Source organism: Leuresthes tenuis, unplaced genomic scaffold (assembly GCF_036924035.1).
Source record: "Leuresthes tenuis unplaced genomic scaffold, fLeuTen1.0.hap1 SCAF_16, whole genome shotgun sequence".
In the NCBI taxonomy this organism is placed as follows: domain Eukaryota; kingdom Metazoa; phylum Chordata; class Actinopteri; order Atheriniformes; family Atherinopsidae; genus Leuresthes; species Leuresthes tenuis.
In genome coordinates this window covers 43,512-69,164 of record NW_027325370.1, presented here as the reverse complement: position 1 = coordinate 69,164, position 25,653 = coordinate 43,512, and the positions used below count along the sequence as shown (strand labels likewise).

The following is a 25,653-nucleotide window of genomic DNA, read 5'->3' as shown; positions in this document are numbered from 1 at the left end:
CTCGGCAGTATTATTGAGATCTGTCCGGTTCAATCTTTGTCTCCCCGTTGGGTTTATCTGTTAATGATTTGGCTGCCTGGACGACTCCCTGCAACAACATAATATTCAATCAGCACAGTTACTGTCAGTCAAACGGCAGACGTGCAGCAGCAGACAGAACAACGTATTCGGACCTTGAAGCTCCTCTTTCTCTTCTGGACATTCTGCTCCGGGTGGAAGATGATCACATAAACTTTGGGCATGTAGAGCATACCAAGCGAGACAGACGCACTGAGGGACATGGAGACGGTCAGAGTGGCAGTCTGGATGAACATCTGTGGAAACGAAGAAGGCTTGGATTATAACCTGCAGTCACAATAACATTACAAAGTCTACATGCATCCTGAAGAACCCAGAGTAACAGTCGGTGTTCTGACTCACATCATAATCTGTATAAAACCTGATAAAGCGTTGTACAGTAATGTTGCGTCTGTGCATTGTGGTTTTTGTGCTTCCTTCCTAATACCTCTGATGAGAAATGAAATAGAGACCTCTGGTTTTCTGCTGGCCGGCACAGCTTTTTATTTTCTTCTGCAGGGGAGGTCAGTCCACACCACCACAGAGACCAAGGGAAACCAAAACATTTACAGAGGGGGAGGTAGAAGCATTTCAATTCTATTTTTTATAGTTGTTGCTCCCCAACAGTTCCTGAGCTGCTTTAAACCATGACTGTGGGTCAAAATCAACTGAAAAGAATCAGATTTAGTTGCTTTTTCTTTGTTTCAGGGGTTAAAGAACTGAGTACAGCTGAGGTCAGATGTCACCTGTGGACTGATCGGTTCATAAAGTGTGACAAATAACTGTAAACTTTCTGTGTTAACAGGATAGTCTGGAGACTTTAAATATGTGATTCACATATTTTACTGAACAGTTTATCCTACATGATTCTTTTCTTAATGTGACTGTCAGAACTGAACACCTGAATGAAGCCTCCTGAAGGTATTTTTGCAGGTTGTGGAGATGATACGCTGAGTTCTAAATGAGATTTAATCTAAAAAAAGATTAAATAGGAACACAGGAGGGCTGCACGGTGGTGTGGTGGTTAGCACCGTCGCCTCACAGCAGAGGTTCCAGGTTCGATCCCCACCTGGGGCCTTTCTGTGTGGAGTCTGCATCTTCTCCCCATGTATGCGTGGGTTTTCTCCAGCTTCTTCCCACCGTCCAAAAACATGCTGTCAGGTTAATTGGTGACTCTAAAATTGTCCTTTGGACTGAGTGTTGTTTGTCTCGTGTGTCTCTGTGTGGCCTGTGATGGCGACCTGTCCAGGTGAACCTGCCTCTTGCCCGATGACCACTGGGATAGGCTCCACCCCCCCACAACCCAACCAACGGATTAAGCAGGTATAGAAAATGGATGGATGGAGGAACACGTGCAGATGATCTGCTCTGTATGTTTTTATTTTCCCTTTCAAAAGCCTCTTATCTGTCTGTTTGTTCGCTGTTCTCAGTTAAATCTGTTTCTGTCTGACACTGCTGTTTCCTTCATGATATTTCTGGCTTTTATTGTCTCTTCCATGTGTTTGTTGGAGCTCTTTTGACTAAGCTTTAAACAAAGTTGCATAATTAGTGCCTGTGTTGGTTTACAGTCTGTATAATCCATTTGTTCTATGCCTCCACTTTGTGACTAATTCTGCTGCAGTTCATTTGTCACATTAAAGACTAGTTTCTCCCTCAAGTTAGACTGAAACAAACAAACACCACAACCAGCTTTTTTTGGCCTCTTCAGTTTTCTCCTAAAAACAACAAAAACTGACCTCTGTACTTGTTAGTCTGCAGGTGAGAATACATTTTGGTGTTTTTGTGTCATTTTAAAAGTACAAAACATTCCAAATTCATGCTTCTGAGAAAGTTCGTGTGAATTAAATTAAAGTTCCAGAACAGCAAAAGCTTACTGAACACTGCAACTGGTTCAAATGATACATCTGTTGGATCAATTAGTTTGATCATAACATGTCAGTCTATCACCGCTCTGGTAGCCCCCCCCATCTCCAAAACAGGATTGAAGCTGTGGCTCGCAGAACATCAGCTGGCTGATTATGTGGTTGGGTTAGTGCTGTTGTTCTGGTTCAGCTCACTAAGGGTTTCCCTGGTTCTTACCTTCTCTGTGGACTGCGCGGTACCAAAGAAGATGGGTACGAAGGCGAGCCAGACGATACAGGTTGTGTACATGGTGAAGCCGATTGGCTTTGCTTCATTGAACGTCTCTGGAACACCACGACTCTTCACTGCATACACCGTACATGTTACCTGGCCAAAATAAAGCAACAAATGAGACAGGTGTTCCTAAACAACATGAACAGTACACGTCCCGAGACAATTAAACTCCACTTGAGGGAGCGATACCACCCCAACCATGAATGAGGAATCCACCATTTTCAGAATGAAAATAACCTTGTTCTCAGACTCGCTTCCCAGCTGCTTCATATATCACAAACTCCTGCTTGAGGTCTCTGCTCAACCAACAGGACCAAATCACCTGAAAAAAAAGTAAGATGCAATTCTAAACCAACTGAATTGGATAGCCTTGGTCCATTGCTGTGCCTGGAAATTCTGTTCATTACGGTTATGAACAGAATTGATAACAAGAGGCAGCTTGCTCTGTACAGCCTCCTTGACAACGAAGGCCCAGGACACAGCTTCACCCTCCGTCCCCTTTCTCCAGCAGAATGTTGGAGAATCTCTGTTGAAGAGGGGAGTTTAAGTTTTCATTGACTGGAGCCTCTGGGTGTTCCCAGCACACTTCACTAAAGGCTTAGGTGCACCAAGCCTGTCTGTTATCCACCATCTGCTCCAACTCACCAACAGGTGGTGATCAGTTGACAACTCAGCTCTTCTCTTCACCCAACCGTCCAAGATAAGGTCACAGTTGTAATGATTCAATTACAAAATCAATGACAGATATTCAACGTTTGGTGTGCCGATGCCAGGCACCCTTATGGATCCATCTTAACAGCAGAGAGGCTGGCAGCTGGTTCCACTAAATAGGAGCCTGAAAACTGGAAGCTCTGACTCCCATTTTGGACCTGGAAATTCTGAGATCCAGAAGTAAGTCTGTAGTTAGGGAGCAAAAAATTCTTGAGGGAACTACAATAAATTGTAAGTAAATTGAGGTTTACATGGGGTAAAAAGGGTTTTAAGTGTGATCTGTCTTTGAAGGTACATGTCAGCACTCCAGCTGCAGTGTTTTGGATCAACTGAACAATTTTCAGAGACATATTTGGACACCCAACTGAAAGAAGGACCCAGAGTGGAATAAAGTCCAGCCCCCCTCCTGAATGTCTGCTGTGTGTTGAGGTCAGCCCAATCCTAGTTGATATCCCTCCTCTCTCACCACTGAAGTGACATTCTGTGTTCTGAGTTTCTGCAGCTGAGGGTTGTGCCCTGACCAGAACACTAGGCATCCACCTCTGACCACTGCTCACCCTAAACCCATGGGAAATGTGTACCGCCATCAACAAGCCTTTCCTAACCATAACCCCCAGTGGGAGGCCCCGGCATCAATAACTCTCCCATTCCCTGGGAAGTTAATTGACCTCCTTGATTGTTTTCATCATAAGGATAGTTTGATCTTTTATTTGTCTGGCTCCTCACCTCGAACAAGTTTGGAAGACCATAGCTCTTCAGACCATTGGGGCACTCAAACCCATCGCTCCATTTTCCCATTTTCTGTACACCTAGATTTCTATATCGGTTGCTATTTGCCGGTCTTATTGACAGCAAGTCTGTGTAGCTCTCAATTTTGTTCGTCGTTTATATAATTATATGTCATTTTTAGTTTTTATCTAAACGTTTTTATTGATTTTTAATAATCAGCCTTAAAGTCACATAATTAGTTCAGTTAAGTCCATCTGTGTTCAGTCTAAGAGTCAAATGAACTCAGTTTATGTACACCTGTGAAAGGCCCCTGTCCGACCTCACGTGCACAGATGTCTTTATGGGCTGTGAGTAGTGAGACAGGCCGTGAATGTCACTTTAACACAAAGACATTAATATATATCTCATGTCTGAAAGGGACGGAGGGATCAATACAAATCAATGTGTTACCATTAGAACGATGCTGTAGCTGAGGCAGCAGATGATTGACAGGTCAGACATGTCACACTTCAGGATACCTCGGGCCAGGTCTGGGTTTGGAGGGCGGAGCTCCTCATAGTCAATGATAGTGTGAGGAGGTACGACACCAAACCACACAAACACACCAAAGACCTAACAAACACACAGAAAGTCGAATAAAGCAGAGAGATGTCGCACCAGAGGACCTGGTATCATTTGACATCTGCGCACTCACCTGGACTGAGATGAGGATGAAGGTGATGGCAAGTTGGGAAGTGGGGCTAATGAATTTGGGAGGGGTCACCGACCTCTTGCCCTGTTCAAAGATCCGGTAGATGCGGTTGGTTTTGGTTAACATGGCGGAATAAGTGATGGCCATACCGAGGCCCAGCAGGAGGCGCCGGAAGGCACATGCCACAACACCTGGCTCTGCGATCATCAGGAAGGTTATGAGGTAGATCAGGAAGATTCCTGTGGACCACACACAGGGAATGTGCTGATGATGTCATGCTCCCTGCTGGAGATGTAGACTTTTCCTGTACTCACCTGTTAGTAGAACATAGCTGAGTTCCCTCCCTGATGCCCTGACGATGGGAGTGTCGTTGAACCGGATGAAGGTTATCACCACAGCGCTGGTTGCCAGGATACCGAGCATAGCTAGAGAGGCAGGTACTAAGGCCCAGGGAGAGTTCCACTCCAACTTGATGATTGGGGTCGGACGACAGGCAGTTCTGTTGGGGGCTGGGCGCATGTCTGATGGACAGATCTCACAGGTAAACTCATCCAGCTGGTACTGATATCCGTCACAGAGCTGCAAAGGAATCAGAGACAGACATGTTCTGTAACAGAGACCTGAACATGTTAAGACTCTGTTACAGAGCATAACCACGTGATGTTTCACTAAGCCATCCCTAACTATAAGCTTTATATGGGAGGAGAACTAGCAGGAAAGATCAAAGACTGGTTGATGTTTGTCTGAACTAGATATGAGAGACAAGTCCCTGCTGCGGCTGGACCTCATAAAGACCACAATGATGAAGCTCTCATTTATAACACAGAACAGAACATTTGTGAATGTTACAATCATTCTTACAATCAAGCAGTCAAGGAGACAAATCCATTTAAATAACTGGAAATCAGTGAGTTCAAGATTTGAGATTCTTCTCCTCACATATAAAGCTCTTAATGACCGAGCTCCATCACATCTTAAAGATCTCACAGTTGGATATTTCCCCAACAGAGCACTTTGCTCTCAGGCTGCAGGTTTCCTTGTGGTTCCCAGAGTTTCTAAAAGCAGAATGGGAGGCAGAGCCTTCAGTTATCAGGCCCCTAAAAGCAGAATGGGAGGCAGAGCCTTCAGTTATCAGGCCCCTAAAAGCAGAATGGGAGGCAGAGCCTTCAGTTATCAGGCCCCTAAAAGCAGAATGGGAGGCAGAGCCTTCAGTTATCAGGCCCCTAAAAGCAGAATGGGAGGCAGAGCCTTCAGTTATCAGGCCCCTAAAAGCAGAATGGGAGGCAGAGCCTTCAGTTATCAGGCCCCTAAAAGCAGAATGGGAGGCAGAGCCTTCAGTTATCAGGCCCCTAAAAGCAGAATGGGAGGCAGAGCCTTCAGTTATCAGGCCCCTCTCTGTGGAACCAGCTGCCAGTTTGGCTTCAGGAAGCAGACACCCTCTCTACCTTTAAGATCAGGCTGAAACTTTCCTTTCTGATAAAGCTTATAGTTAGGGATGGCTCAGGTGAGCCTGAAACATCCCATAGTTCTGCTGCTATAGGCCCAGCCTGCTGGGGGAGCTCCCATGATGCACCTCTCCCCCTGTCCTAACAGCACATTCAGAAAAGTCAGATTCTGTCAGAGGTTTCATCCTTTTAAAGGTTTTTTTCTTTCCAATCTGATCAAGAGCTGCTTATCAGAAACCGTTGGGTTGCAAAGTGCTTTGGGAAAATTTATTCATTGTGAGTTCACTGTACAAACGATATCAAAGTTAAAAGAATTCCTCTTTTTGTTTGTATTTGTGTGACCATGGTTACATACTCTATGGTTAATGCCACAGACATGTAGAAACATCAGATCAGGGGAGAACAGGTAAAAATGTTGTCTTTTTCTTGGACGAACATGAAACATTCAAGATTTTGTATCAGTTGATGTTCATTTGTAAAGGATTGGATTGGTCTCGAGACTGTTTGAAAAGCACTTTCTGCGAACTTTTATGGACGCTCTTTGTAACCTAAGTGCAGAAATGAAATATTTCTACAGCTCTGACAGGTGTGTAGCATGAACCTCTGCTCTGCACAACAGCACTTATGTCCTAAACTAATTTGTATGGTATGATCCACTTCTCTGAATCAAACCATAAACTGTCCAGCTGACATCAGGCAGAACTGATCGTGAACATGTGACTTCACAGGCAGTGAAGCTGCAGGAATAATGATCTGGACATGAGTGACTCAGTCATCCCTGCTGTCGGTACGAAGACAGAAAAGCCCCAAAACGGTTAAAGAACTGACAGAAAACTAACAACTGTTCTGTTTGCATGCTGTTTATGAGAGGCTCTACCTCACAGTGCCAGCAGCAGGGAACTCCCTTCACCATCTTCTTCCTCTCTCCGGATTTACAGGGGAAGCTACAGATGGACTCTGGGACCGATCGGTCTCCTCCTGACCACTGCATCTCCTCCAGCTACAAAGAGTAGGACAGGTGGGCACAGAAAGTCAGTGAGAAGTTAAAATGCAGCTGATGTCGTCCATTTCACTACATCATTTTATTTTAACAGTCAGCATCTTACATTAAGCCTCAGGTTGTTAGTCCACTGACCGATGACATGATAACCAGGATGGCTGTGATTGGTCATCTGAAACTGAAAGATGTCATACCGTCCCGGAGCATCTCCGTTTTCATTGAACAAAACACTTGTACCTGCACTTCCTGTTGGACACAGAGACATACGGGTCATGCCACAGCTCACAATAAGCTCATAGAAGAAGGAAAACAGAAAATCAAAACACAGTGGAACTGAGATGATAAATCAGAGACCCCTGTAGCTGAAGCAAGGGACAGAACCAGCTAACAGAGACCCCTGTAGCTGCAGAGAGGGACAGAACCAGCTAACAGAGACCCCTGTAGCTGCAGAGAGGGACAGAACCAGCTAACAGAGACCCCTGTAGCTGCAGCGAGGGACAGAACCAGCTAACAGAGACCCCTGTAGCTGCAGAGAGGGACAGAACCAGCTAACAGAGACCCCTGTAGCTGCAGAGAGGGACAGAACCAGCTAACAGAGACCCCTGTAGCTGCAGAGAGGGACAGAACCAGCTAACAGAGACCCCTGTAGCTGCAGAGAGGGACAGAACCAGCTAACAGAGACCCCTGTAGCTGCAGAGAGGGACAGAACCAGCTAACAGAGACCCCTGTAGCTGCAGCAAGAGACAGAACCAGCTAACAGAGACCCCTGTAGCTGCAGCAAGGGACAGAACCAGCTAACAGAGACCCCTGTAGCTGCAGCAAGGGACAGAACCAGCTAACAGAGACCCCTGTAGCTGCAGAGAGGGACAGAACCAGCTAACAGAGACCCCTGTAGCTGCAGCAAGGGACAGAACCAGCTAACAGAGACCCCTGTAGCTGCAGCAAGGGACAGAACCAGCTAACAGAGACCCCTGTAGCTGCAGCGAGGGACAGAACCAGCTAACAGAGACCCCTGTAGCTGCAGAGAGGGACAGAACCAGCTAACAGAGACCCCTGTAGCTGCAGAGAGGGACAGAACCAGCTAACAGAGACCCCTGTAGCTGCAGCAAGGGACAGAACCAGCTAACAGAGACCCCTGTAGCTGCAGAGAGGGACAGAACCAGCTAACAGAGACCCCTGTAGCTGCAGAGAGGGACAGAACCAGCTAACAGAGACCCCTGTAGCTGCAGCAAGGGACAGAACCAGCTAACAGAGACCCCTGTAGCTGCAGAGAGGGACAGAACCAGCTAACAGAGACCCCTGTAGCTGCAGCAAGGGACAGAACCAGCTAACAGAGACCCCTGTAGCTGCAGAGAGGGACAGAACCAGCTAACAGAGACCCCTGTAGCTGCAGAGAGGGACAGAACCAGCTAACAGAGACCCCTGTAGCTGCAGAGAGGGACAGAACCAGCTAACAGAGACCCCTGTAGCTGCAGAGAGGGACAGAACCAGCTAACAGAGACCCCTGTAGCTGCAGCAAGGGACAGAACCAGCTAACAGAGACCCCTGTAGCTGCAGCAAGAGACAGAACCAGCTAACAGAGACCCCTGTAGCTGCAGCGAGGGACAGAACCAGCTAACAGAGACCCCTGTAGCTGCAGAGAGGGACAGAACCAGCTAACAGAGACCCCTGTAGCTGCAGCGAGGGACAGAACCAGCTAACAGAGACCCCTGTAGCTGCAGAGAGGGACAGAACCAGCTAACAGAGACCCCTGTAGCTGCAGAGAGGGACAGAACCAGCTAACAGAGACCCCTGTAGCTGCAGAGAGGGACAGAACCAGCTAACAGAGACCCCTGTAGCTGCAGAGAGGGACAGAACCAGCTAACAGAGACCCCTGTAGCTGCAGCAAGGGACAGAACCAGCTAACAGAGACCCCTGTAGCTGCAGCAAGGGACAGAACCAGCTAATAGAGACCCCTGTAGCTGCAGAGAGGGACAGAACCAGCTAACAGAGACCCCTGTAGCTGCAGCGAGGGACAGAACCAGCTAACATAGACCCCTGTAGCTGCAGAGAGGGACAGAACCAGCTAACAGAGACCCCTGTAGCTGCAGCAAGAGACAGAACCAGCTAACAGAGACCCCTGTAGCTGCAGAGAGGGACAGAACCAGCTAACAGAGACCCCTGTAGCTGCAGAGAGGGACAGAACCAGCTAACAGAGACCCCTGTAGCTGCAGAGAGGGACAGAACCAGCTAACAGAGACCCCTGTAGCTGCAGAGAGGGACAGAACCAGCTAACATAGACCCCTGTAGCTGCAGAGAGGGACAGAACCAGCTAACAGAGACCCCTGTAGCTGCAGCAAGAGACAGAACCAGCTAACAGAGACCCCTGTAGCTGCAGCAAGGGACAGAACCAGCTAACATAGACCCCTGTAGCTGCAGAGAGGGACAGAACCAGCTAACAGAGACCCCTGTAGCTGCAGCAAGAGACAGAACCAGCTAACAGAGACCCCTGTAGCTGCAGAGAGGGACAGAACCAGCTAACAGAGACCCCTGTAGCTGCAGAGAGGGACAGAACCAGCTAACAGAGACCCCTGTAGCTGCAGCAAGAGACAGAACCAGCTAACAGAGACCCCTGTAGCTGCAGCAAGGGACAGAACCAGCTAACAGAGACCCCTGTAGCTGCAGAGAGGGACAGAACCAGCTAACAGAGACCCCTGTAGCTGCAGAGAGGGACAGAACCAGCTAACAGAGACCCCTGTAGCTGCAGAGAGGGACAGAACCAGCTAACAGAGACCCCTGTAGCTGCAGCAAGGGACAGAACCAGCTAACAGAGACCCCTGTAGCTGCAGAGAGGGACAGAACCAGCTAACAGAGACCCCTGTAGCTGCAGAGAGGGACAGAACCAGCTAACAGAGACCCCTGTAGCTGCAGCGAGGGACAGAACCAGCTAACAGAGACCCCTGTAGCTGCAGCAAGGGACAGAACCAGCTAACAGAGACCCCTGTAGCTGCAGAGAGGGACAGAACCAGCTAACAGAGACCCCTGTAGCTGCAGAGAGGGACAGAACCAGCTAACAGAGACCCCTGTAGCTGCAGAGAGGGACAGAACCAGCTAACAGAGACCCCTGTAGCTGCAGAGAGGGACAGAACCAGCTAACAGAGACCCCTGTAGCTGCAGAGAGGGACAGAACCAGCTAACAGAGACCCCTGTAGCTGCAGCAAGGGACAGAACCAGCTAACAGAGACCCCTGTAGCTGCAGAGAGGGACAGAACCAGCTAACAGAGACCCCTGTAGCTGCAGAGAGGGACAGAACCAGCTAACAGAGACCCCTGTAGCTGCAGCAAGGGACAGAACCAGCTAACAGAGACCCCTGTAGCTGCAGAGAGGGACAGAACCAGCTAACAGAGACCCCTGTAGCTGCAGCAAGGGACAGAACCAGCTAACAGAGACCCCTGTAGCTGCAGAGAGGGACAGAACCAGCTAACAGAGACCCCTGTAGCTGCAGCGAGGGACAGAACCAGCTAACAGAGACCCCTGTAGCTGCAGCAAGGGACAGAACCAGCTAACAGAGACCCCTGTAGCTGCAGAGAGGGACAGAACCAGCTAACATAGACCCCTGTAGCTGCAGAGAGGGACAGAACCAGCTAACAGAGACCCCTGTAGCTGCAGCGAGGGACAGAACCAGCTAACAGAGACCCCTGTAGCTGCAGAGAGGGACAGAACCAGCTAACAGAGACCCCTGTAGCTGCAGAGAGGGACAGAACCAGCTAACAGAGACCCCTGTAGCTGCAGCGAGGGACAGAACCAGCTTAAGAACTCTCTTTTTGATTGAATCACTAATGTTGCATCTTTCAGAAACAATCCACCCAGACAGAAACTACACATCATCATCAAGTCATCCAGCTGAAACTGAGTCAGTCTGATTTGCACAAAGAGATGAACAAATACCTCTGAAATACAATTCTCCCAGTGTTAGCTTCTGGTTCTCATTTGGGGTTGTTAGCTGTAAACAATGGATTAATCAGTCTCTCAGATTCTGCTTGGGATGAGGCTGACAGCTTAAGCAGTGATGGTTCATCAGGGCTGAGTCTGACCACAAAGCTTCAGGTTTATCTCTCAGTGCTGGCTCCAGCCCTCATCTATCCCAAACTTTGGGAAGTGAGGAAAAGAAAGAACTCCTTAAATCAGGTGTTTGAAATTTGTGTGAACTTTTTATTTCGGTGAGGCTAAACAACAGACAGTTCAACAACACAAACCAACAGAAAGACTGGGCATGTTTATCTGAGCCAGACCACAAGTTGACCTCAGGAAAACCACAATGAAGTATTAATTTAAGACATGTAAATGTTTGGATCATTCTGTCAGGGTTTCTGGGTCTTGGATGGAGTTATTTCTGTGAACAATTTCTGTTTTTTATCTAGTGTTAAGCTTGGGCTTATTCTCTGTGCTTCTTTCTGTTTCAGCACTGTTTTGTGTTCCTAGTTGCCATTTTGTTACAGATTATAGTTTATTTTTTGTAGTTATTGTTTTTATCAGGATCTCCTCCATTTGTATCTGCCTTGTCTTTACTTGTCTTTTATACACTCATAGTTTGTCTTTGCAGTATTACTTTGATGAATTAGTCTTGTTTGGTCTCCATTCTGTTTAGTTTCTTGTCCCACCTTCTCACCAGTAGTTGTCCTCAGTTCCCCTGTTTGGTTTGATGCTTAATACTCACCTGTATTCAATCTGTCTCAGCTGCTGTCGCTCATGAACCACCCATGATTTTCTCTACTTGTCTTGTTCAGGTCCATTGTCACTGTCTGTCTGTCTGTTCTTAGGTTGTTGGTGTTCCAACTTTAAAAATCAATCTTGAGTCAATTCAACCTCCTGTTGGCATCTGCATTTGGGACCTCTTCACATCATCTCCACCAACCGTAGCAGGTTCATGATCTCTGTGTATTGTTTGGTTTCTTGGTTTTGTTCTCAGACCTCAGCTCAGAGTTCTGACTTTAGATCCATTTTGTTTTCATCTTCAAACCTCATTTGAGTTTGTATTCTTTGTGTTTTTAGTTTCCAGAATTTCAGTTCTTGGCTCAGTTTAGTTTTCTTGTCATATTACCTGGATTCCCTCAGTTACTTTAGTTAATGTTACTTCCTATCTTATTTTGGAGGTCCTTGCTCCTTGTGTTGGTGTTACTTCCTGTCTCTGTTCAGGTTTCTGTTACCAATCACAACAGCTGTTGTACCCTCAGTACATACAGATCCTGGTTCCTGTCTGATCCTCATTGTTGTTCCTGTCGCTGTCTATCAAGTATTCAATCGTTATTTAATTTACGAGTTTTTGGTTTATTAATTTATGGTTTTCCAGCTTTGCTGTGATTTTTGTTTTGTTTTATTAAAATTCTCAGTAATCTGTCTCTGCCTTCTGCTTTTGGGCCTTGATTAAACATTTTCACAATCAATAAAGGAGACATCATAATCTAAAACCGATGAGAATTCAAATTACATTGAATCCGATATCTGATCAAATCTTGCAGAGGAAATGCCTTCACCAGGTATAACTGCTGCATCTCAGCTCTACTAGTTTGTTTCAGTGGAAATTTTCTTCCACAGTTTCAGCAGCTGCTCCATTTAAATATTAACAAAGTCCCTGTGAGTCCTCAGGAAAAACATGTGAAGTGCATTAACCTCACATCTTTGTGAGTTTAAAGCAAAAACTGCCAAAAACAACAACTATTCACGACATGTAAAGCACAAGAACCGTGGAGAACATGTATAAGATGTAGTACACAGAGAAAATGTTGAACATTGCAAACACAGAACATGTTGAACACAGAACATGTAGAACAAAGAGAACATGTAGAACACAGAACATGTAGAACAAAGAGAACATGTAGAACACGGAATATGTAGAACAAAGAGAACATGTTGAACACAGAACATGTAGAACAAAGAGAACATGTAGAACACGGAATATGTAGAACAAAGAGAACATGTAGAACACAGAATATGTAGAACAAAGAGAACATGTTGAACACAGAACATGTAGAACAAAGAGAACATGTAGAACACGGAATATGTAGAACAAAGAGAACATGTTGAACACAGAACATGTAGAACAAAGAGAACATGTAGAACACGGAATATGTAGAACAAAGAGAACATGTTGAACACAGAACATGTAGAACAAAGAGAACATGTAGAACACGGAATATGTAGAACAAAGAGAACATGTAGAACACAGAATATGTAGAACAAAGAGAACATGTTGAACACAGAACATGTAGAACAAAGAGAACATGTTGAACACAGAACATGTAGAACAAAGAGAACATGTTGAACACAGAACATGTAGAACAAAGAGAACATGTAGAACACAGAACATGTAGAACAAAGAGAACATGTAGAACACGGAATATGTAGAACAAAGAGAACATTTTGAACACAGAACATGTAGAACAAAGAGAACATGTAGAACACAGAATATGTAGAACAAAGAGAACATGTTGAACACAGAATATGTAGAACAAAGAGAACATGTTGAACACAGAACATGTAGAACAAAGAGAACATGTAGAACACAGAACATGTAGAACAAAGAGAACATGTTGAACACAGAATATGTAGAACAAAGAGAACATGTTGAACACAGAATATGTAGAACAAAGAGAACATGTAGAACACGGAATATGTAGAACAAAGAGAACATGTTGAACACAGAACATGTAGAACAAAGAGAACATGTTGAACACAGAACATGTAGAACAAAGAGAACATGTAGAACACAGAACATGTAGAACAAAGAGAACATGTAGAACACAGAATATGTAGAACAAAGAGAACATGTAGAACACAGAACATGTAGAACAAAGAGAACATGTTGAACACAGAACATGTAGAACAAAGAGAACATGTTGAACACGGAATATGTAGAACAAAGAGAACATGTAGAACACGGAATATGTAGAACAAAGAGAACATGTTGAACACAATACATGTAGAACAAAGAGAACATGTTGAACACAGAACATGTAGAACAAAGAGAACATGTTGAACACAGAACATGTAGAACAAAGAGAACATGTTGAACACAGAACATGTAGAACAAAGAGAACATGTTGAACACAGAACATGTAGAACAAAGAGAACATGTTGAACACAGAATATGTAGAACAAAGAGAACATGTAGAACACAGAATATGTAGAACAAAGAGAACATGTTGAACACAGAACATGTAGAACAAAGAGAACATGTTGAACACAGAATATGTAGAACACAGAGAACATGTTGAACACAGAATATGTAGAACAAAGAGAACATGTAGAACACGGAATATGTAGAACAAAGAGAACATGTTGAACACAGAATATGTAGTACAAAGAGAACATGTTGAACACAGAACATGTAGAACAAAGAGAACATGTTGAACACAGAACATGTAGAACAAAGAGAACATGTTGAACACAGAACATGTAGAACAAAGAGAACATGTTGAACACAGAACATGTAGAACAAAGAGAACATGTTGAACACAGAACATGTAGAACAAAGAGAACATGTTGAACACAGAACATGTAGAACAAAGAGAACATGTTGAACACAGAACATGTAGAACAAAGAGAACATGTTGAACACAGAACATGTAGAACAAAGAGAACATGTAGAACACGGAACATGTAGAACAAAGAGAACATGTAGAACACGGAATATGTAGAACAAAGAGAACATGTTGAACACAGAACATGTAGAACAAAGAGAACATGTAGAACACGGAATATGTAGAACAAAGAGAACATGTAGAACACAGAATATGTAGAACAAAGAGAACATGTAGAACACAGAACATGTAGAACAAAGAGAACATGTTGAACACAGAATATGTAGAACAAAGAGAACATGTTGAACACAGAACATGTAGAACAAAGAGAACATGTTGAACACAGAATATGTAGAACACAGAGAACATGTTGAACACAGAATATGTAGAACAAAGAGAACATGTAGAACACAGAATATGTAGAACATGGAACATGTTGAACACAGAATATGTAGAACAAAGAGAACATGTAGAACACAGAATATGTAGAACAAAGAGAACATGTAGAACACAGAATATGTAGAACAAAGAGAACATGTAGAACACAGAACATGTAGAACAAAGAGAACATGTTGAACACAGAACATGTAGAACAAAGAGAACATGTAGAACACAGAATATGTAGAACAAAGAACATGTTGAACACAGAATATGTAGAACAAAGAGAACATGTTGAACACAGAATATGTAGAACAAAGAGAACATGTAGAACACGGAATATGTAGAACAAAGAGAACATGTTGAACACAGAACATGTAGAACAAAGAGAACATGTAGAACACGGAATATGTAGAACAAAGAGAACATTTTGAACACAGAACATGTAGAACAAAGAGAACATGTAGAACACAGAATATGTAGAACAAAGAGAACATGTTGAACACAGAATATGTAGAACAAAGAGAACATGTTGAACACAGAACATGTAGAACAAAGAGAACATGTAGAACACAGAACATGTAGAACAAAGAGAACATGTAGAACACAGAACATGTAGAACAAAGAGAACATGTTGAACACAGAACATGTAGAACAAAGAGAACATGTTGAACACAGAACATGTTGAACACAGAACATGTAGAACAAAAAGAACATGTTGAACACAGAACATGTAGAACAAAGAGAACATGTAGAACACAGAACATGTAGAACAAAGAGAACATGTTGAACACAGAACATGTAGAACAAAGAGAACATGTTGAACACAGAATATGTAGAACAAAGAGAACATGTAGAACACGGAATATGTAGAACAAAGAGAACATGTTGAACACAGAATATGTAGAACAAAGAGAACATGTTGAACACAGAACATGTAGAACAAAGAGAACATGTTGAACACAGAACATGTAGAACAAAGAGAACATGTTGAACACAGAACATGTAGAACAAAGAGAACATGTTGAACACAGAACATGTAGAACAAAGAGAACATGTTGAACACAGAATATGTAGAACAAAGAGAACATGTTGAACACAGAACATGTAGAACAAAGAGAACATGTAGAACAAAGAGAACATGTAGAACAAAGAGAACATGTAGAACAAAGAGAACATGTAGAACACAGAACACGTAGAACAAAGAGAACATGTTGAACACAGAACACGTAGAACAAAGAGAACATGTTGAACACAGAACATGTAGAACAAAGAGAACATGTTGAACACAGAATATGTAGAACAAAGAGAACATGTTGAACACAGAACATGTAGAACAAAGAGAACATGTTGAACACAGAATATGTAGAACAAAGAGAACATGTAGAACACAGAACATGTAGAACAAAGAGAACATGTTGAACACAGAACATGTAGAACAAAGAGAACATGTTGAACACAGAATATGTAGAACAAAGAGAACATGTAGAACACAGAACATTTAGAACAAAGAGAACATGTTGAACACAGAACATGTAGAACATGGAACATGTAAAAGATGTAGAACATTGCAAGCACAACATGTAGAACACAGAACACATAGGACACAGAGAGCATTTATCAACAAGGAACATACAGAATACAGGGAACATAGAATATGTAGAACACAGAGTGTTCAGCAGGAAAGATCAGGTTCTGATGTCAGGATCTGATGTAAGGTTCTGATGTAAGGTTCTGATGTCAGGTTCTGATGTCAGGTTCTGATGTAAGGTTCTGATGTAAGGTTCTGATGTCAGGTTCTGATGTCAGGTTCTGGTGTAAGGTTCTGATGTATGGTTCTGATGTAAGGTTCTGTTGTAAGGTTCTGATGTATGGTTCTGATGTATGGTTCTGATGTCAGGTTCTGATGTCAGGTTCTGATGTCAGGATCTGATGTAAGGTTCTGATGTCAGGTTCTGATGTAAGGTTCTGATGTAAGGTTCTGATGTCAGGTTCTGATGTCAGGTTCTGATGTAAGGTTCTGATGTCAGGTTCTGATGTCAGGTTCTGATGTCAGGTACTGATGTCAGGATCTGATGTCAGGTTCTGATGTAAGGTTCTGATGTAAGGTTCTGATGTATGGTTCTGATGTAAGGTTCTGATGTCAGGTTCTGATGTCAGGTTCTGATGTAAGGTTCTGATGTAAGGTTCTGATGTCAGGTTCTGATGTATGGTTCTGATGTAAGGTTCTGATGTCAGGTTCTGATGTCAGGTTCTGATGTAAGGTTCTGATGTCAGGTTCTGATGTATGGTTCTGATGTCAGGTTCTGATGTAAGGTTCTGATGTAAGGTTCTGATGTATGGTTCTGATGTAAGGTTCTGATGTCAGGTTCTGATGTCAGGTTCTGATGTAAGGTTCTGATGTAAGGTTCTGATGTCAGGTTCTGATGTAAGGTTCTGATGTAAGGTTCTGATGTCAGGTTCTGATGTATGGTTCTGATGTCAGGTTCTGATGTAAGGTTCTGATGTAAGGTTCTGATGTCAGGTTCTGATGTATGGTTCTGATGTAAGGTTCTGATGTCAGGTTCTGATGTCAGGTTCTGATGTAAGGTTCTGATGTAAGGTTCTGATGTCAGGTTCTGATGTATGGTTCTGATGTCAGGTTCTGATGTCAGGTTCTGATGTCAGGTTCTGATGTAAGGTTCTGATGTCAGGTTCTGATGTCAGGTTCTGATGTCAGGTTCTGATGTATGGTTCTGATGTAAGGTTCTGATGTATGGTTCTGATGTCAGGTTCTGATGTCAGGTTCTGATGTCAGGATCTGATGTAAGGTTCTGATGTCAGGTTCTGATGTCAGGTTCTGATGTAAGGTTCTGATGTCAGGTTCTGATGTCACGTTCTGATGTCAGGTACTGATGTCAGGATCTGATGTCAGGTTCTGATGTAAGGTTCTGATGTAAGGTTCTGATGTATGGTTCTGATGTAAGGTTCTGATGTCAGGTTCTGATGTAAGGTTCTGATGTCAGGTTCTGATGTATGGTTCTGATGTATGGTTCTGATGTAAGGTTCTGATGTCAGGTTCTGATGTCAGGTTCTGATGTAAGGTTCTGATGTAAGGTTCTGATGTCAGGTTCTGATGTCAGGTTCTGATGTAAGGTTCTGATGTCAGGTTCTGATGTATGGTTCTGATGTCAGGTTCTGATGTAAGGTTCTGATGTCAGGTTCTGATGTATGGTTCTGATGTAAGGTTCTGATGTCAGGTTCTGATGTCAGGTTCTGATGTAAGGTTCTGATGTAAGGTTCTGATGTCAGGTTCTGATGTATGGTTCTGATGTAAGGTTCTGATGTCAGGTTCTGATGTAAGGTTCTGATGTAAGGTTCTGATGTCAGGTTCTGATGTATGGTTCTGATGTCAGGTTCTGATGTAAGGTTCTGATGTAAGGTTCTGATGTCAGGTTCTGATGTAAGGTTCTGATGTAAGGTTCTGATGTCAGGTTCTGATGTAAGGTTCTGATGTAAGGTTCTGATGTCAGGTTCTGATGTAAGGTTCTGATGTAAGGTTCTGATGTATGGTTCTGATGTAAGGTTCTGATGTCAGGTTCTGATGTAAGGTTCTGATGTAAGGTTCTGATGTCAGGTTCTGATGTCAGGTTCTGATGTAAGGTTCTGATGTAAGGTTCTGATGTCAGGTTCTGATGTAAGGTTCTGATGGCCCTGTGAAAGTTTGTCTAATGCAATGTTTACAGTCAAACACCAAAAGTGCACAAAAATCCCAAATAAGACCTGACTTTAGATAAAAAGGTGAAACATTTAGGGGACGAATGTTTCTATATTTACAACCAGAGAGACGAGGTTAAAGGCCAGAGGGAGACGAGGTGGTGGCCTCCATGGCGTGCAACTGTTACACATTAAATTCTTTGTTTTCAGCTACTGCAGCTTCTTGTCCTTATAAAATATGGATTTGATATCTCCAAGGATGAAACTACTGCAGTTTGTGCTCAGTTAAGTCATGCCTTGAGGAGTGTGGGGGGTGAAGAACACTCAGGTCAGATGCACGCCTTACATGAAACTGAACCCTGAAGGACGCCAGTATCTACCACTGAGGACAGGATTCAGGTCAACAGCCCTGACGCTCTTTCTGTTTCACATCCAGCCTCACCTGGTTGTCTCTTGAACTTTACAAAGACTACATTCAACACAGAGTTTTCCATGCTAGGGGAGATTTCAAGGAGCCAAAATCTCCCCTCAGCGATCAGGACCGCAACTTAACCAGGGAATAGTCTTATCCAAAGTCTACGTCAATGAAGACTCTACATAAGTCCACCTGCTGGTTTTAATTGAATGTTCTGACTCTTACAGGTGAACCACATCCAGAGAGACTTCAGGTCTTTTGTTGAACATCTCCTGATCTGTAGAGACCAGTAAATAAAGCTGTATTAAAAAAAAAACCACACAATTAGATGATAAAATATTTAGGTCAAATGACTCAGTTTAATATGCTAGCTTTCTTACAAAATAAAGGATGTAATTCATTGCAGTGTGGAAATCTTTAACATTATTGTCATAAGAGCTTGAATAAGGACAACTGCACTTCTTCTTCTTTAATCTTGAAAATGTTTCACCTCTCATCCGAAACGTTCTTCAGTTCTGAACTAGATGGTGGGGAGTATCAGCTGATAAGCAGGGAGCATCGTTACAGTCACATGTGTCACCAAACCTCCTGACCAATGTACATGTTGTCACAGTCATTATCACCTCTGAATTATCTACCTGCCTGAAAGGGCGAGTTCTGGTCACAGGATTCTTCCCTGGGGAGGAGATTCAGTGGGAAGGTGATACCTGAGACCACCTCCTCTGTTCAAAGATGGTTTTTAATCCAAACCTTACAGTGAAGATCTGATGTGTCTTGGAACACATCTGCATCTATCGAACAAGGACATGATACGGATGTGGACATCCAAGACCACTGGCTGAAGAACATGTCAGGTAGGGACCTCACTCAACCAGAAAAGGATGTGTTAGCTAAAGGACTCAACTTTGTCATTTCTCCTCAACTGCCAATGGTGGACCTCATTGCAGCCACTGAATCTGCAATAAGGAATAACAAAATCTCTGAGGCAGAAGCAGAACCGCTACATATGAAGGTAACAGCAGCCTCCCCAGAGCTAAAACTCCTCCCTCCAACCACAGGAAAGGAAGCAGAGACAAGAACATCACCATTCTGCCAGCAGACAAGGGAAGATGCTCTGTGGTTCTACACGGCCAATTATCCAAGGATCTATGCTGTAATTATCTAAAAAATAACAATATTGCTGAGTGATAGAAGTCCAGTTGCCCTTATTCAAGCTTCTGTTTACCTTTATCTGGATGACTGAGAATCTTCATCAACAGACTGAGTATTATTACACAACCTGATCGTGGTTGGCAGAAAATGTGTGTTTGTTTGTTTTGTTGTCATTGTTTTGAACTATAATCCAGATTCCTAACTGGGGTTAGGGCAGGAAACAGAAAGAAAAAATGTAACGTTTGACTGTCTGATTATGTATTTTTCATGTCAACTTTCAGAATATCTGGAATTTTCTGCCTCGTTTTTCATTACATTATTTCTGCTGCAGAAGAATTCAATCTCAGGTGTAACTATGACTATATTGCATTTGTGTCACCCAGACACACTGATTGTTTTAAACTATTTGTCTTTCCCAGACAAGATAAATGTTTTAATCTCCTGTTTCTTAATTATCATGAAGACCACATCCTGTCCCCAAAGCCCGCTTGTCAGGAATAAATGTTTCAACTTTCCTTTGTCCTGGGTCTTTCTCCACCATAAACCCTGAATGGTGTCTTCAGCAGAAGAAAACTAAACCGCTTGGCCACCCCAGACTCAGACTGAACCCACCCGGCACCAGCTGTCCCAGGTCTGCAGGTGTTTCAGGTGATGTTCTCACCATTAAAGTTGACAGCTCTGATGTAGTCAAGCAGCAGGCGCCCCTCCACAGGGTCCATGTTGCTGCAGACGCCGTGGCTGCTGGGACACAGGTCCTGGTGCATGGTGTGCAGAGCGTGTGCGACGGCATACACAGCGTCGATCACAAACTGAACTTTGCCCTCCTGCTCATAGGATGAATCCCGGCCGATCCTCTCGTCACCTGCAGAGACACGACATTACACAACATGGGGTTGTTCTAATAAAGTGTTCCCATCCCTCAGGTTTGGGGGTACCTGTGCACTTCTTCTTGTCAGGGTCCAGTTTGATTCCAGGACGGGTCAGTTTGCATCTGAAGTCGTCCTCCCAGAACTCAGCGAACCAGATGTTCCTGCGGTTGTTCTCCAGAGAACGGGACATGAAATACTGATCAAACCCTGCAGAACACACGCAGAAACGCGGTCACACATCAACCCGGTTACGGGTTCAGTTTGGGCATGTTTGTTTGGTTGTACCATCAATTGAAGCTCGTTTCGGCAGGATGGTGACAGCGCCCTCTGCAACATCCTCCAGCTCTGTGACAGGTGAACTCTTTGCTCCCCAACTGTCCGACCCAACAAACAGGAAGTGCCCTGTCAGATTAGCACGCTTCGCCGCCTCAAGAACACGCCTACCAGAATCAGGTGGAATGAATCAAAGTGAGTCATGTGATCATACAAACCAACCACCTGCTGTCAGTTTGTTTTGATGTTTCTATGAACTGCATTTGTGTTTTTACTTGATGTCGTCTTCGTTGGCAAAGATGATCACCCCTCTGGCATTACTAGTCTCCATGAGACGTTTGATGATCTTGTCGAACTCTCCAGCTGTCGGCTCACGGGGAATCTTGACAGACTGAGCAATACACACCCCACCTGACGGAGAGATGGACAGGTGGGAGTTCAGTTCAGGTTATCCACACAATGATATTTGACCACAAAAACCATCTGAAGACGCTTTGAACAAGTTCAGTATCATCCAGTCATGACCCAACAGACAGTAAGAAGATGGAGAACCGAAGTTCGAGACAGAGGTGAAGCTGACATGTCCTGGTCACCCCCTGGTGATGGGCTGCAGTATAGGTCCCCAAGGAAGGCTTTTCAGAGAATTTGTGGGACAGCCCAATAATAAAGAATTACAGTAGTCCAATCCTGAAGTAACATGGAGCAGTTTCTCTGCATCACTCTGGGACAGGATGCTCCCGATTTTAACAATATTACGAAGACGAAAGAAGGGAGAAAACTTTTTATATGCGAGTTAAAGGACAGATCCTGGTCAGAAGCACAGATGATCGGGTGTAAGTATTATAAAGGGTCTCAGTACCAGCCTCTCTGGATATCTGCATGAAGGCGTCCACGCCGCTCTCTCCGTAGTTTCCCTCGGAAGCTAGCGTGGAGACGTAGTTCCAGCCTAGAGCTTTAACGATGTCCAGCATGGTCTGGGCCTGGTATGAGTCTGGCGGAACCACCCTAGAGAAGAAGTCGTATCTATTGTTGTCGCTGAGCTCCGGAGCTGTTGATGCATAGCTCACCTGAGGGATCTGACACATCAACAATCAATAATCACTGACTGGAACAAACCCAACAAATAGATCTGACCCAAGCTCAAAGGTTAAAGGTTAGAACCAGAGCATACAGCATCGTGACACTCAAAGCTCAGGTCAAATTAAACACACACACACAGGATTATCGTTGTGTAACAGCTGAATGTGTGTCAGAGCTTCAATAAACTGAAGAACAATCACATTACCACAATGACTTTGTGTGTGTGTCTATGTGTATGTGCAGATTAATGGACTCCTCTCTAACAAGGGCAGACCTCGTTATAACAGCCATCATCATCAACATCAGAGATGCTTCAGTGGAGCGAAACAAACCAGAACATTGGAGTTCACATTTATCAAACCTCCAATCACCTGATGACATCCCGCGCCCCAAAGCTGGTTTATTTGACAGAAACTCTGTGATGAAAATGTCCCTTCTATCTAAATCAGGTAAAAATGGGGATGTTTACAGATGTTTACATTTTCAGCTGTACACAATAAATTAATTTCCTTAAAAGTTGTCATTTTGTGGTCTTTTCAAGGCTGGATCATGAATTCATTCTGGTAATCAGGATGTTTTCTGACTCTCAGGACAGTTTTGGACTGTGAACTCGAAGGAAATGGGTCAGAACAAGGACAACATGCAGCAGTTTGGAGATGAACCAGAACTATACAGAGGGCATGCAGCATTTGCACATATTCAACCAGATGAGCTACAACAAATTGACCCTTTTAATGTATAAAACTTGTTCTTAAGAATGAAGACCACCGATGAACAGACTTTATCAACACAATACACTGATTACTACATTATGTGAAGGTCGTATCTCCAGTGGTAAAATAATAAGCAATCCCAATCATGAAAAAGCGGTACGCTGTGTAAAATATAAATAAAAACAGAATTAAATCATTTACAAATCCCATAAACCAACATTTCATTCACAACCCTAATCCTAAAAAATCTACATATACTAGTCCTCATTTGGACTGTCTGTCTAACCTAATCCCAAAAGTAAATCATCTCCGTGAGTAATGGGAGGAAGAGCAACAGGCAGAGCTCTGCGGTCTGAGATCTGTGACGACCTGCACCCCATCAAGGAGGAAACCTGCTCCACCCCAATAAATAAAGATAAATTAAGATTCCTCAACGTAGTCACACGAAATTACTCCTCCACATTTGACCCGTCCAGATGCATGGGTGTGTTGAACACATGCACATGCACATGCACATGCACATGCACATGCACATGCACATGCACATGCACATGCACATGCACGGGGTCACACACTCATGGAGCGGTGGGCAGCCACTCACAGCGCCGGCTCACGATGCTTTGCTTAAGGTGAAGGACGTGGACTTTTGAGCGGAACTGCCAACCTTCTGGTTATTGGACGACCCACTCTAACCACTGAGCCCCTAACAAACTTTCACAAACAAACAAACTCTGGTACTGGAGAACAGATTTGCTCGTGCAGGATGCTGAAAGATGATGAACAGGATGAACTCCAGGTGTAATCATGAAAGCTACAGAGGAAGACCAGGCTACACCTCAGACTCTGGTTATGGGTGATTTTAGCTGGAAGTAGCTTGTGTAAGAGGTGATCTGCTTTCCCAAGCACATGTTCTCAGACTTATCACACTGAACTCTGGTTATCCAACATTAAAATGGATAATTCTGCACGTAGGGAGCCATGACACCGTGAAACAGTCTGAAATACTCAAAAAAGACCGATGATCAGTTGGTTCTCTGAAGGCTGAGATGTTTATCAGTGGCCTCCTTCAATCCTGCAAAGGAGTTCAAAGATTCAGCTGACTGATGCTGCTCAGTTTCAACTTTTTCTGGGACCGCAGACACCTTTTTAAGGCAGATGGAACGTGAAAAAGTTAGGAACAAAACTCTTCACCTCAAACTTGTTTTACTCTGTAAATCAATCATCTGCTCACTCATTTAAGGACAAAATGAAAGCTGATTTACAGCAGAAACCTGAGATGGTCACCATGTTCTTCAGCCTGACACCTGTGAGGAAGACCCACCCCAGCTGAAACCCAGGTCACCATCTTCCTCAGCCACCCTCTCTCTGCCCTCATGGAGTTCACTGAACAGATGAAGCAGCTTGTCACTGGGGGTGGGACAAAGCTAATCCCACGCCCCATTCCCATGGTTTTATTCTTAGACATCATCGTAATTTAATTTCTAACAGAAACTTGGTCAGAACTGTTCCATGAAAACATTATGAAGCATCTGAGACCCTCAACTTGCTGTCTGGATATTTTACCAACAACCTTTTTAAAAATATTTTGGGTAGCTTAACTTCAGACCTCCTGGATGTTGTTAACACATCTTTTATTTCAGGTGTTTTTCCACAGGCTCTAAAAACAGTCATTAGGCTGCTATTAAAAAAGAACAATTTGGACAGATGAATAAGAGGCCAATATCAAACACTCACTTTTTAGGTGAAATCATAGAAAAAGCTGGTTTTAAACAGCTGAACTGATTCTTGTCACAGAACAACTGTTTTGACATGTTGTAGTCAGGGTTTGGTCCAACCCACAGCACTGAGACCGGTTAAACATACAGTTAAACACAGACAACAGCAGCGCTTCTGTCTGAGAGTTACTGGAAGTCAGAGCTGATACAACTGACCACAACATACTGATCCACCAACATTCTGCCACAGAACTAAACTGGTTTAAATCTGACTTAAAAGACGGAGACTACCTTGTGTTTAAAGTAAGTTGGTGGTGGAACAAAAATGTCATGTGGAGTTCCTCAGGGTTCAATTCTTCAGTCAGTCTTTTTTATTCAACATTTACATGCTGAACCACAGTTATGCAGACGACACACAGATCTACATCACCACATCACCTGGGCATTATAATCCTTTACAGACAGTGTTTAGTGTCTGGATGATTCAGAATTTCCTTCAGTTAAACAAAGACAAACAGAGCTCATAGTCTTTAGTGAAAAAGAAGAACAGTCAAAAATCTGATCTCAACTTCAGTCTGTGATGTTGAAAACCACAAACCAAGTCAGAAATATGGGTGTTATTATGGACTCAGACCTGAACCCTAACAGCATGTCGGGTCAGTTATGAAGTCAGCCAATTATCACCTGGAGAACATTTGCAGTATGAAAGGACTAACGTGTTGGAGTGATTTAGAAAAGCTGCTCCGTGTATTTATCTCCAGCAGACCTAATGATTAGTATTTCCTGGTCTGTCTTGAAGATGATCAGACAGCTGATTAGGGCCTCATTGAGACCAGAAAAGTGGATCATATCCTTCCATCCTGAGGTCTCTACTGGCTTCCTGTTGGCTTCAAACCCTGCTGTTGGTTTTTAAAGATTTAGGAACAGGTTAGCTTTCTATTCTCAGAGTTAGAACCAAACATGGAGAAGTTGCTTTGAGTTTTTATGGAGTATCTCTGTGGAACAAACTCCCAGATAACTACAGGTCTGAGTCA

At 43.6% G+C, this 25,653-nt stretch overlaps 1 protein-coding gene across 1 annotated transcript; it reads right to left on the bottom strand.

Moving 5' to 3' along the window:
* Positions 1-22,097, bottom strand: grm6a (glutamate receptor, metabotropic 6a). The gene is made up of 13 exons (XM_072366896.1): positions 21,971-22,097; positions 21,387-21,522; positions 21,124-21,278; positions 20,905-21,045; positions 20,631-20,831; positions 6,876-7,015; positions 6,647-6,769; positions 4,639-4,903; positions 4,328-4,563; positions 4,084-4,245; positions 2,137-2,286; positions 174-314; positions 1-88 (listed from the first exon to the last, which is right to left on the bottom strand). Exons 1-13 carry the CDS (start codon positions 22,080-22,082, stop codon positions 11-13), a joined length of 2,040 nt encoding a protein of 679 aa, XP_072222997.1. The 5' UTR covers positions 22,083-22,097; the 3' UTR covers positions 1-10.
* Positions 22,098-25,653: the final 3,556 nt, after the last annotated feature.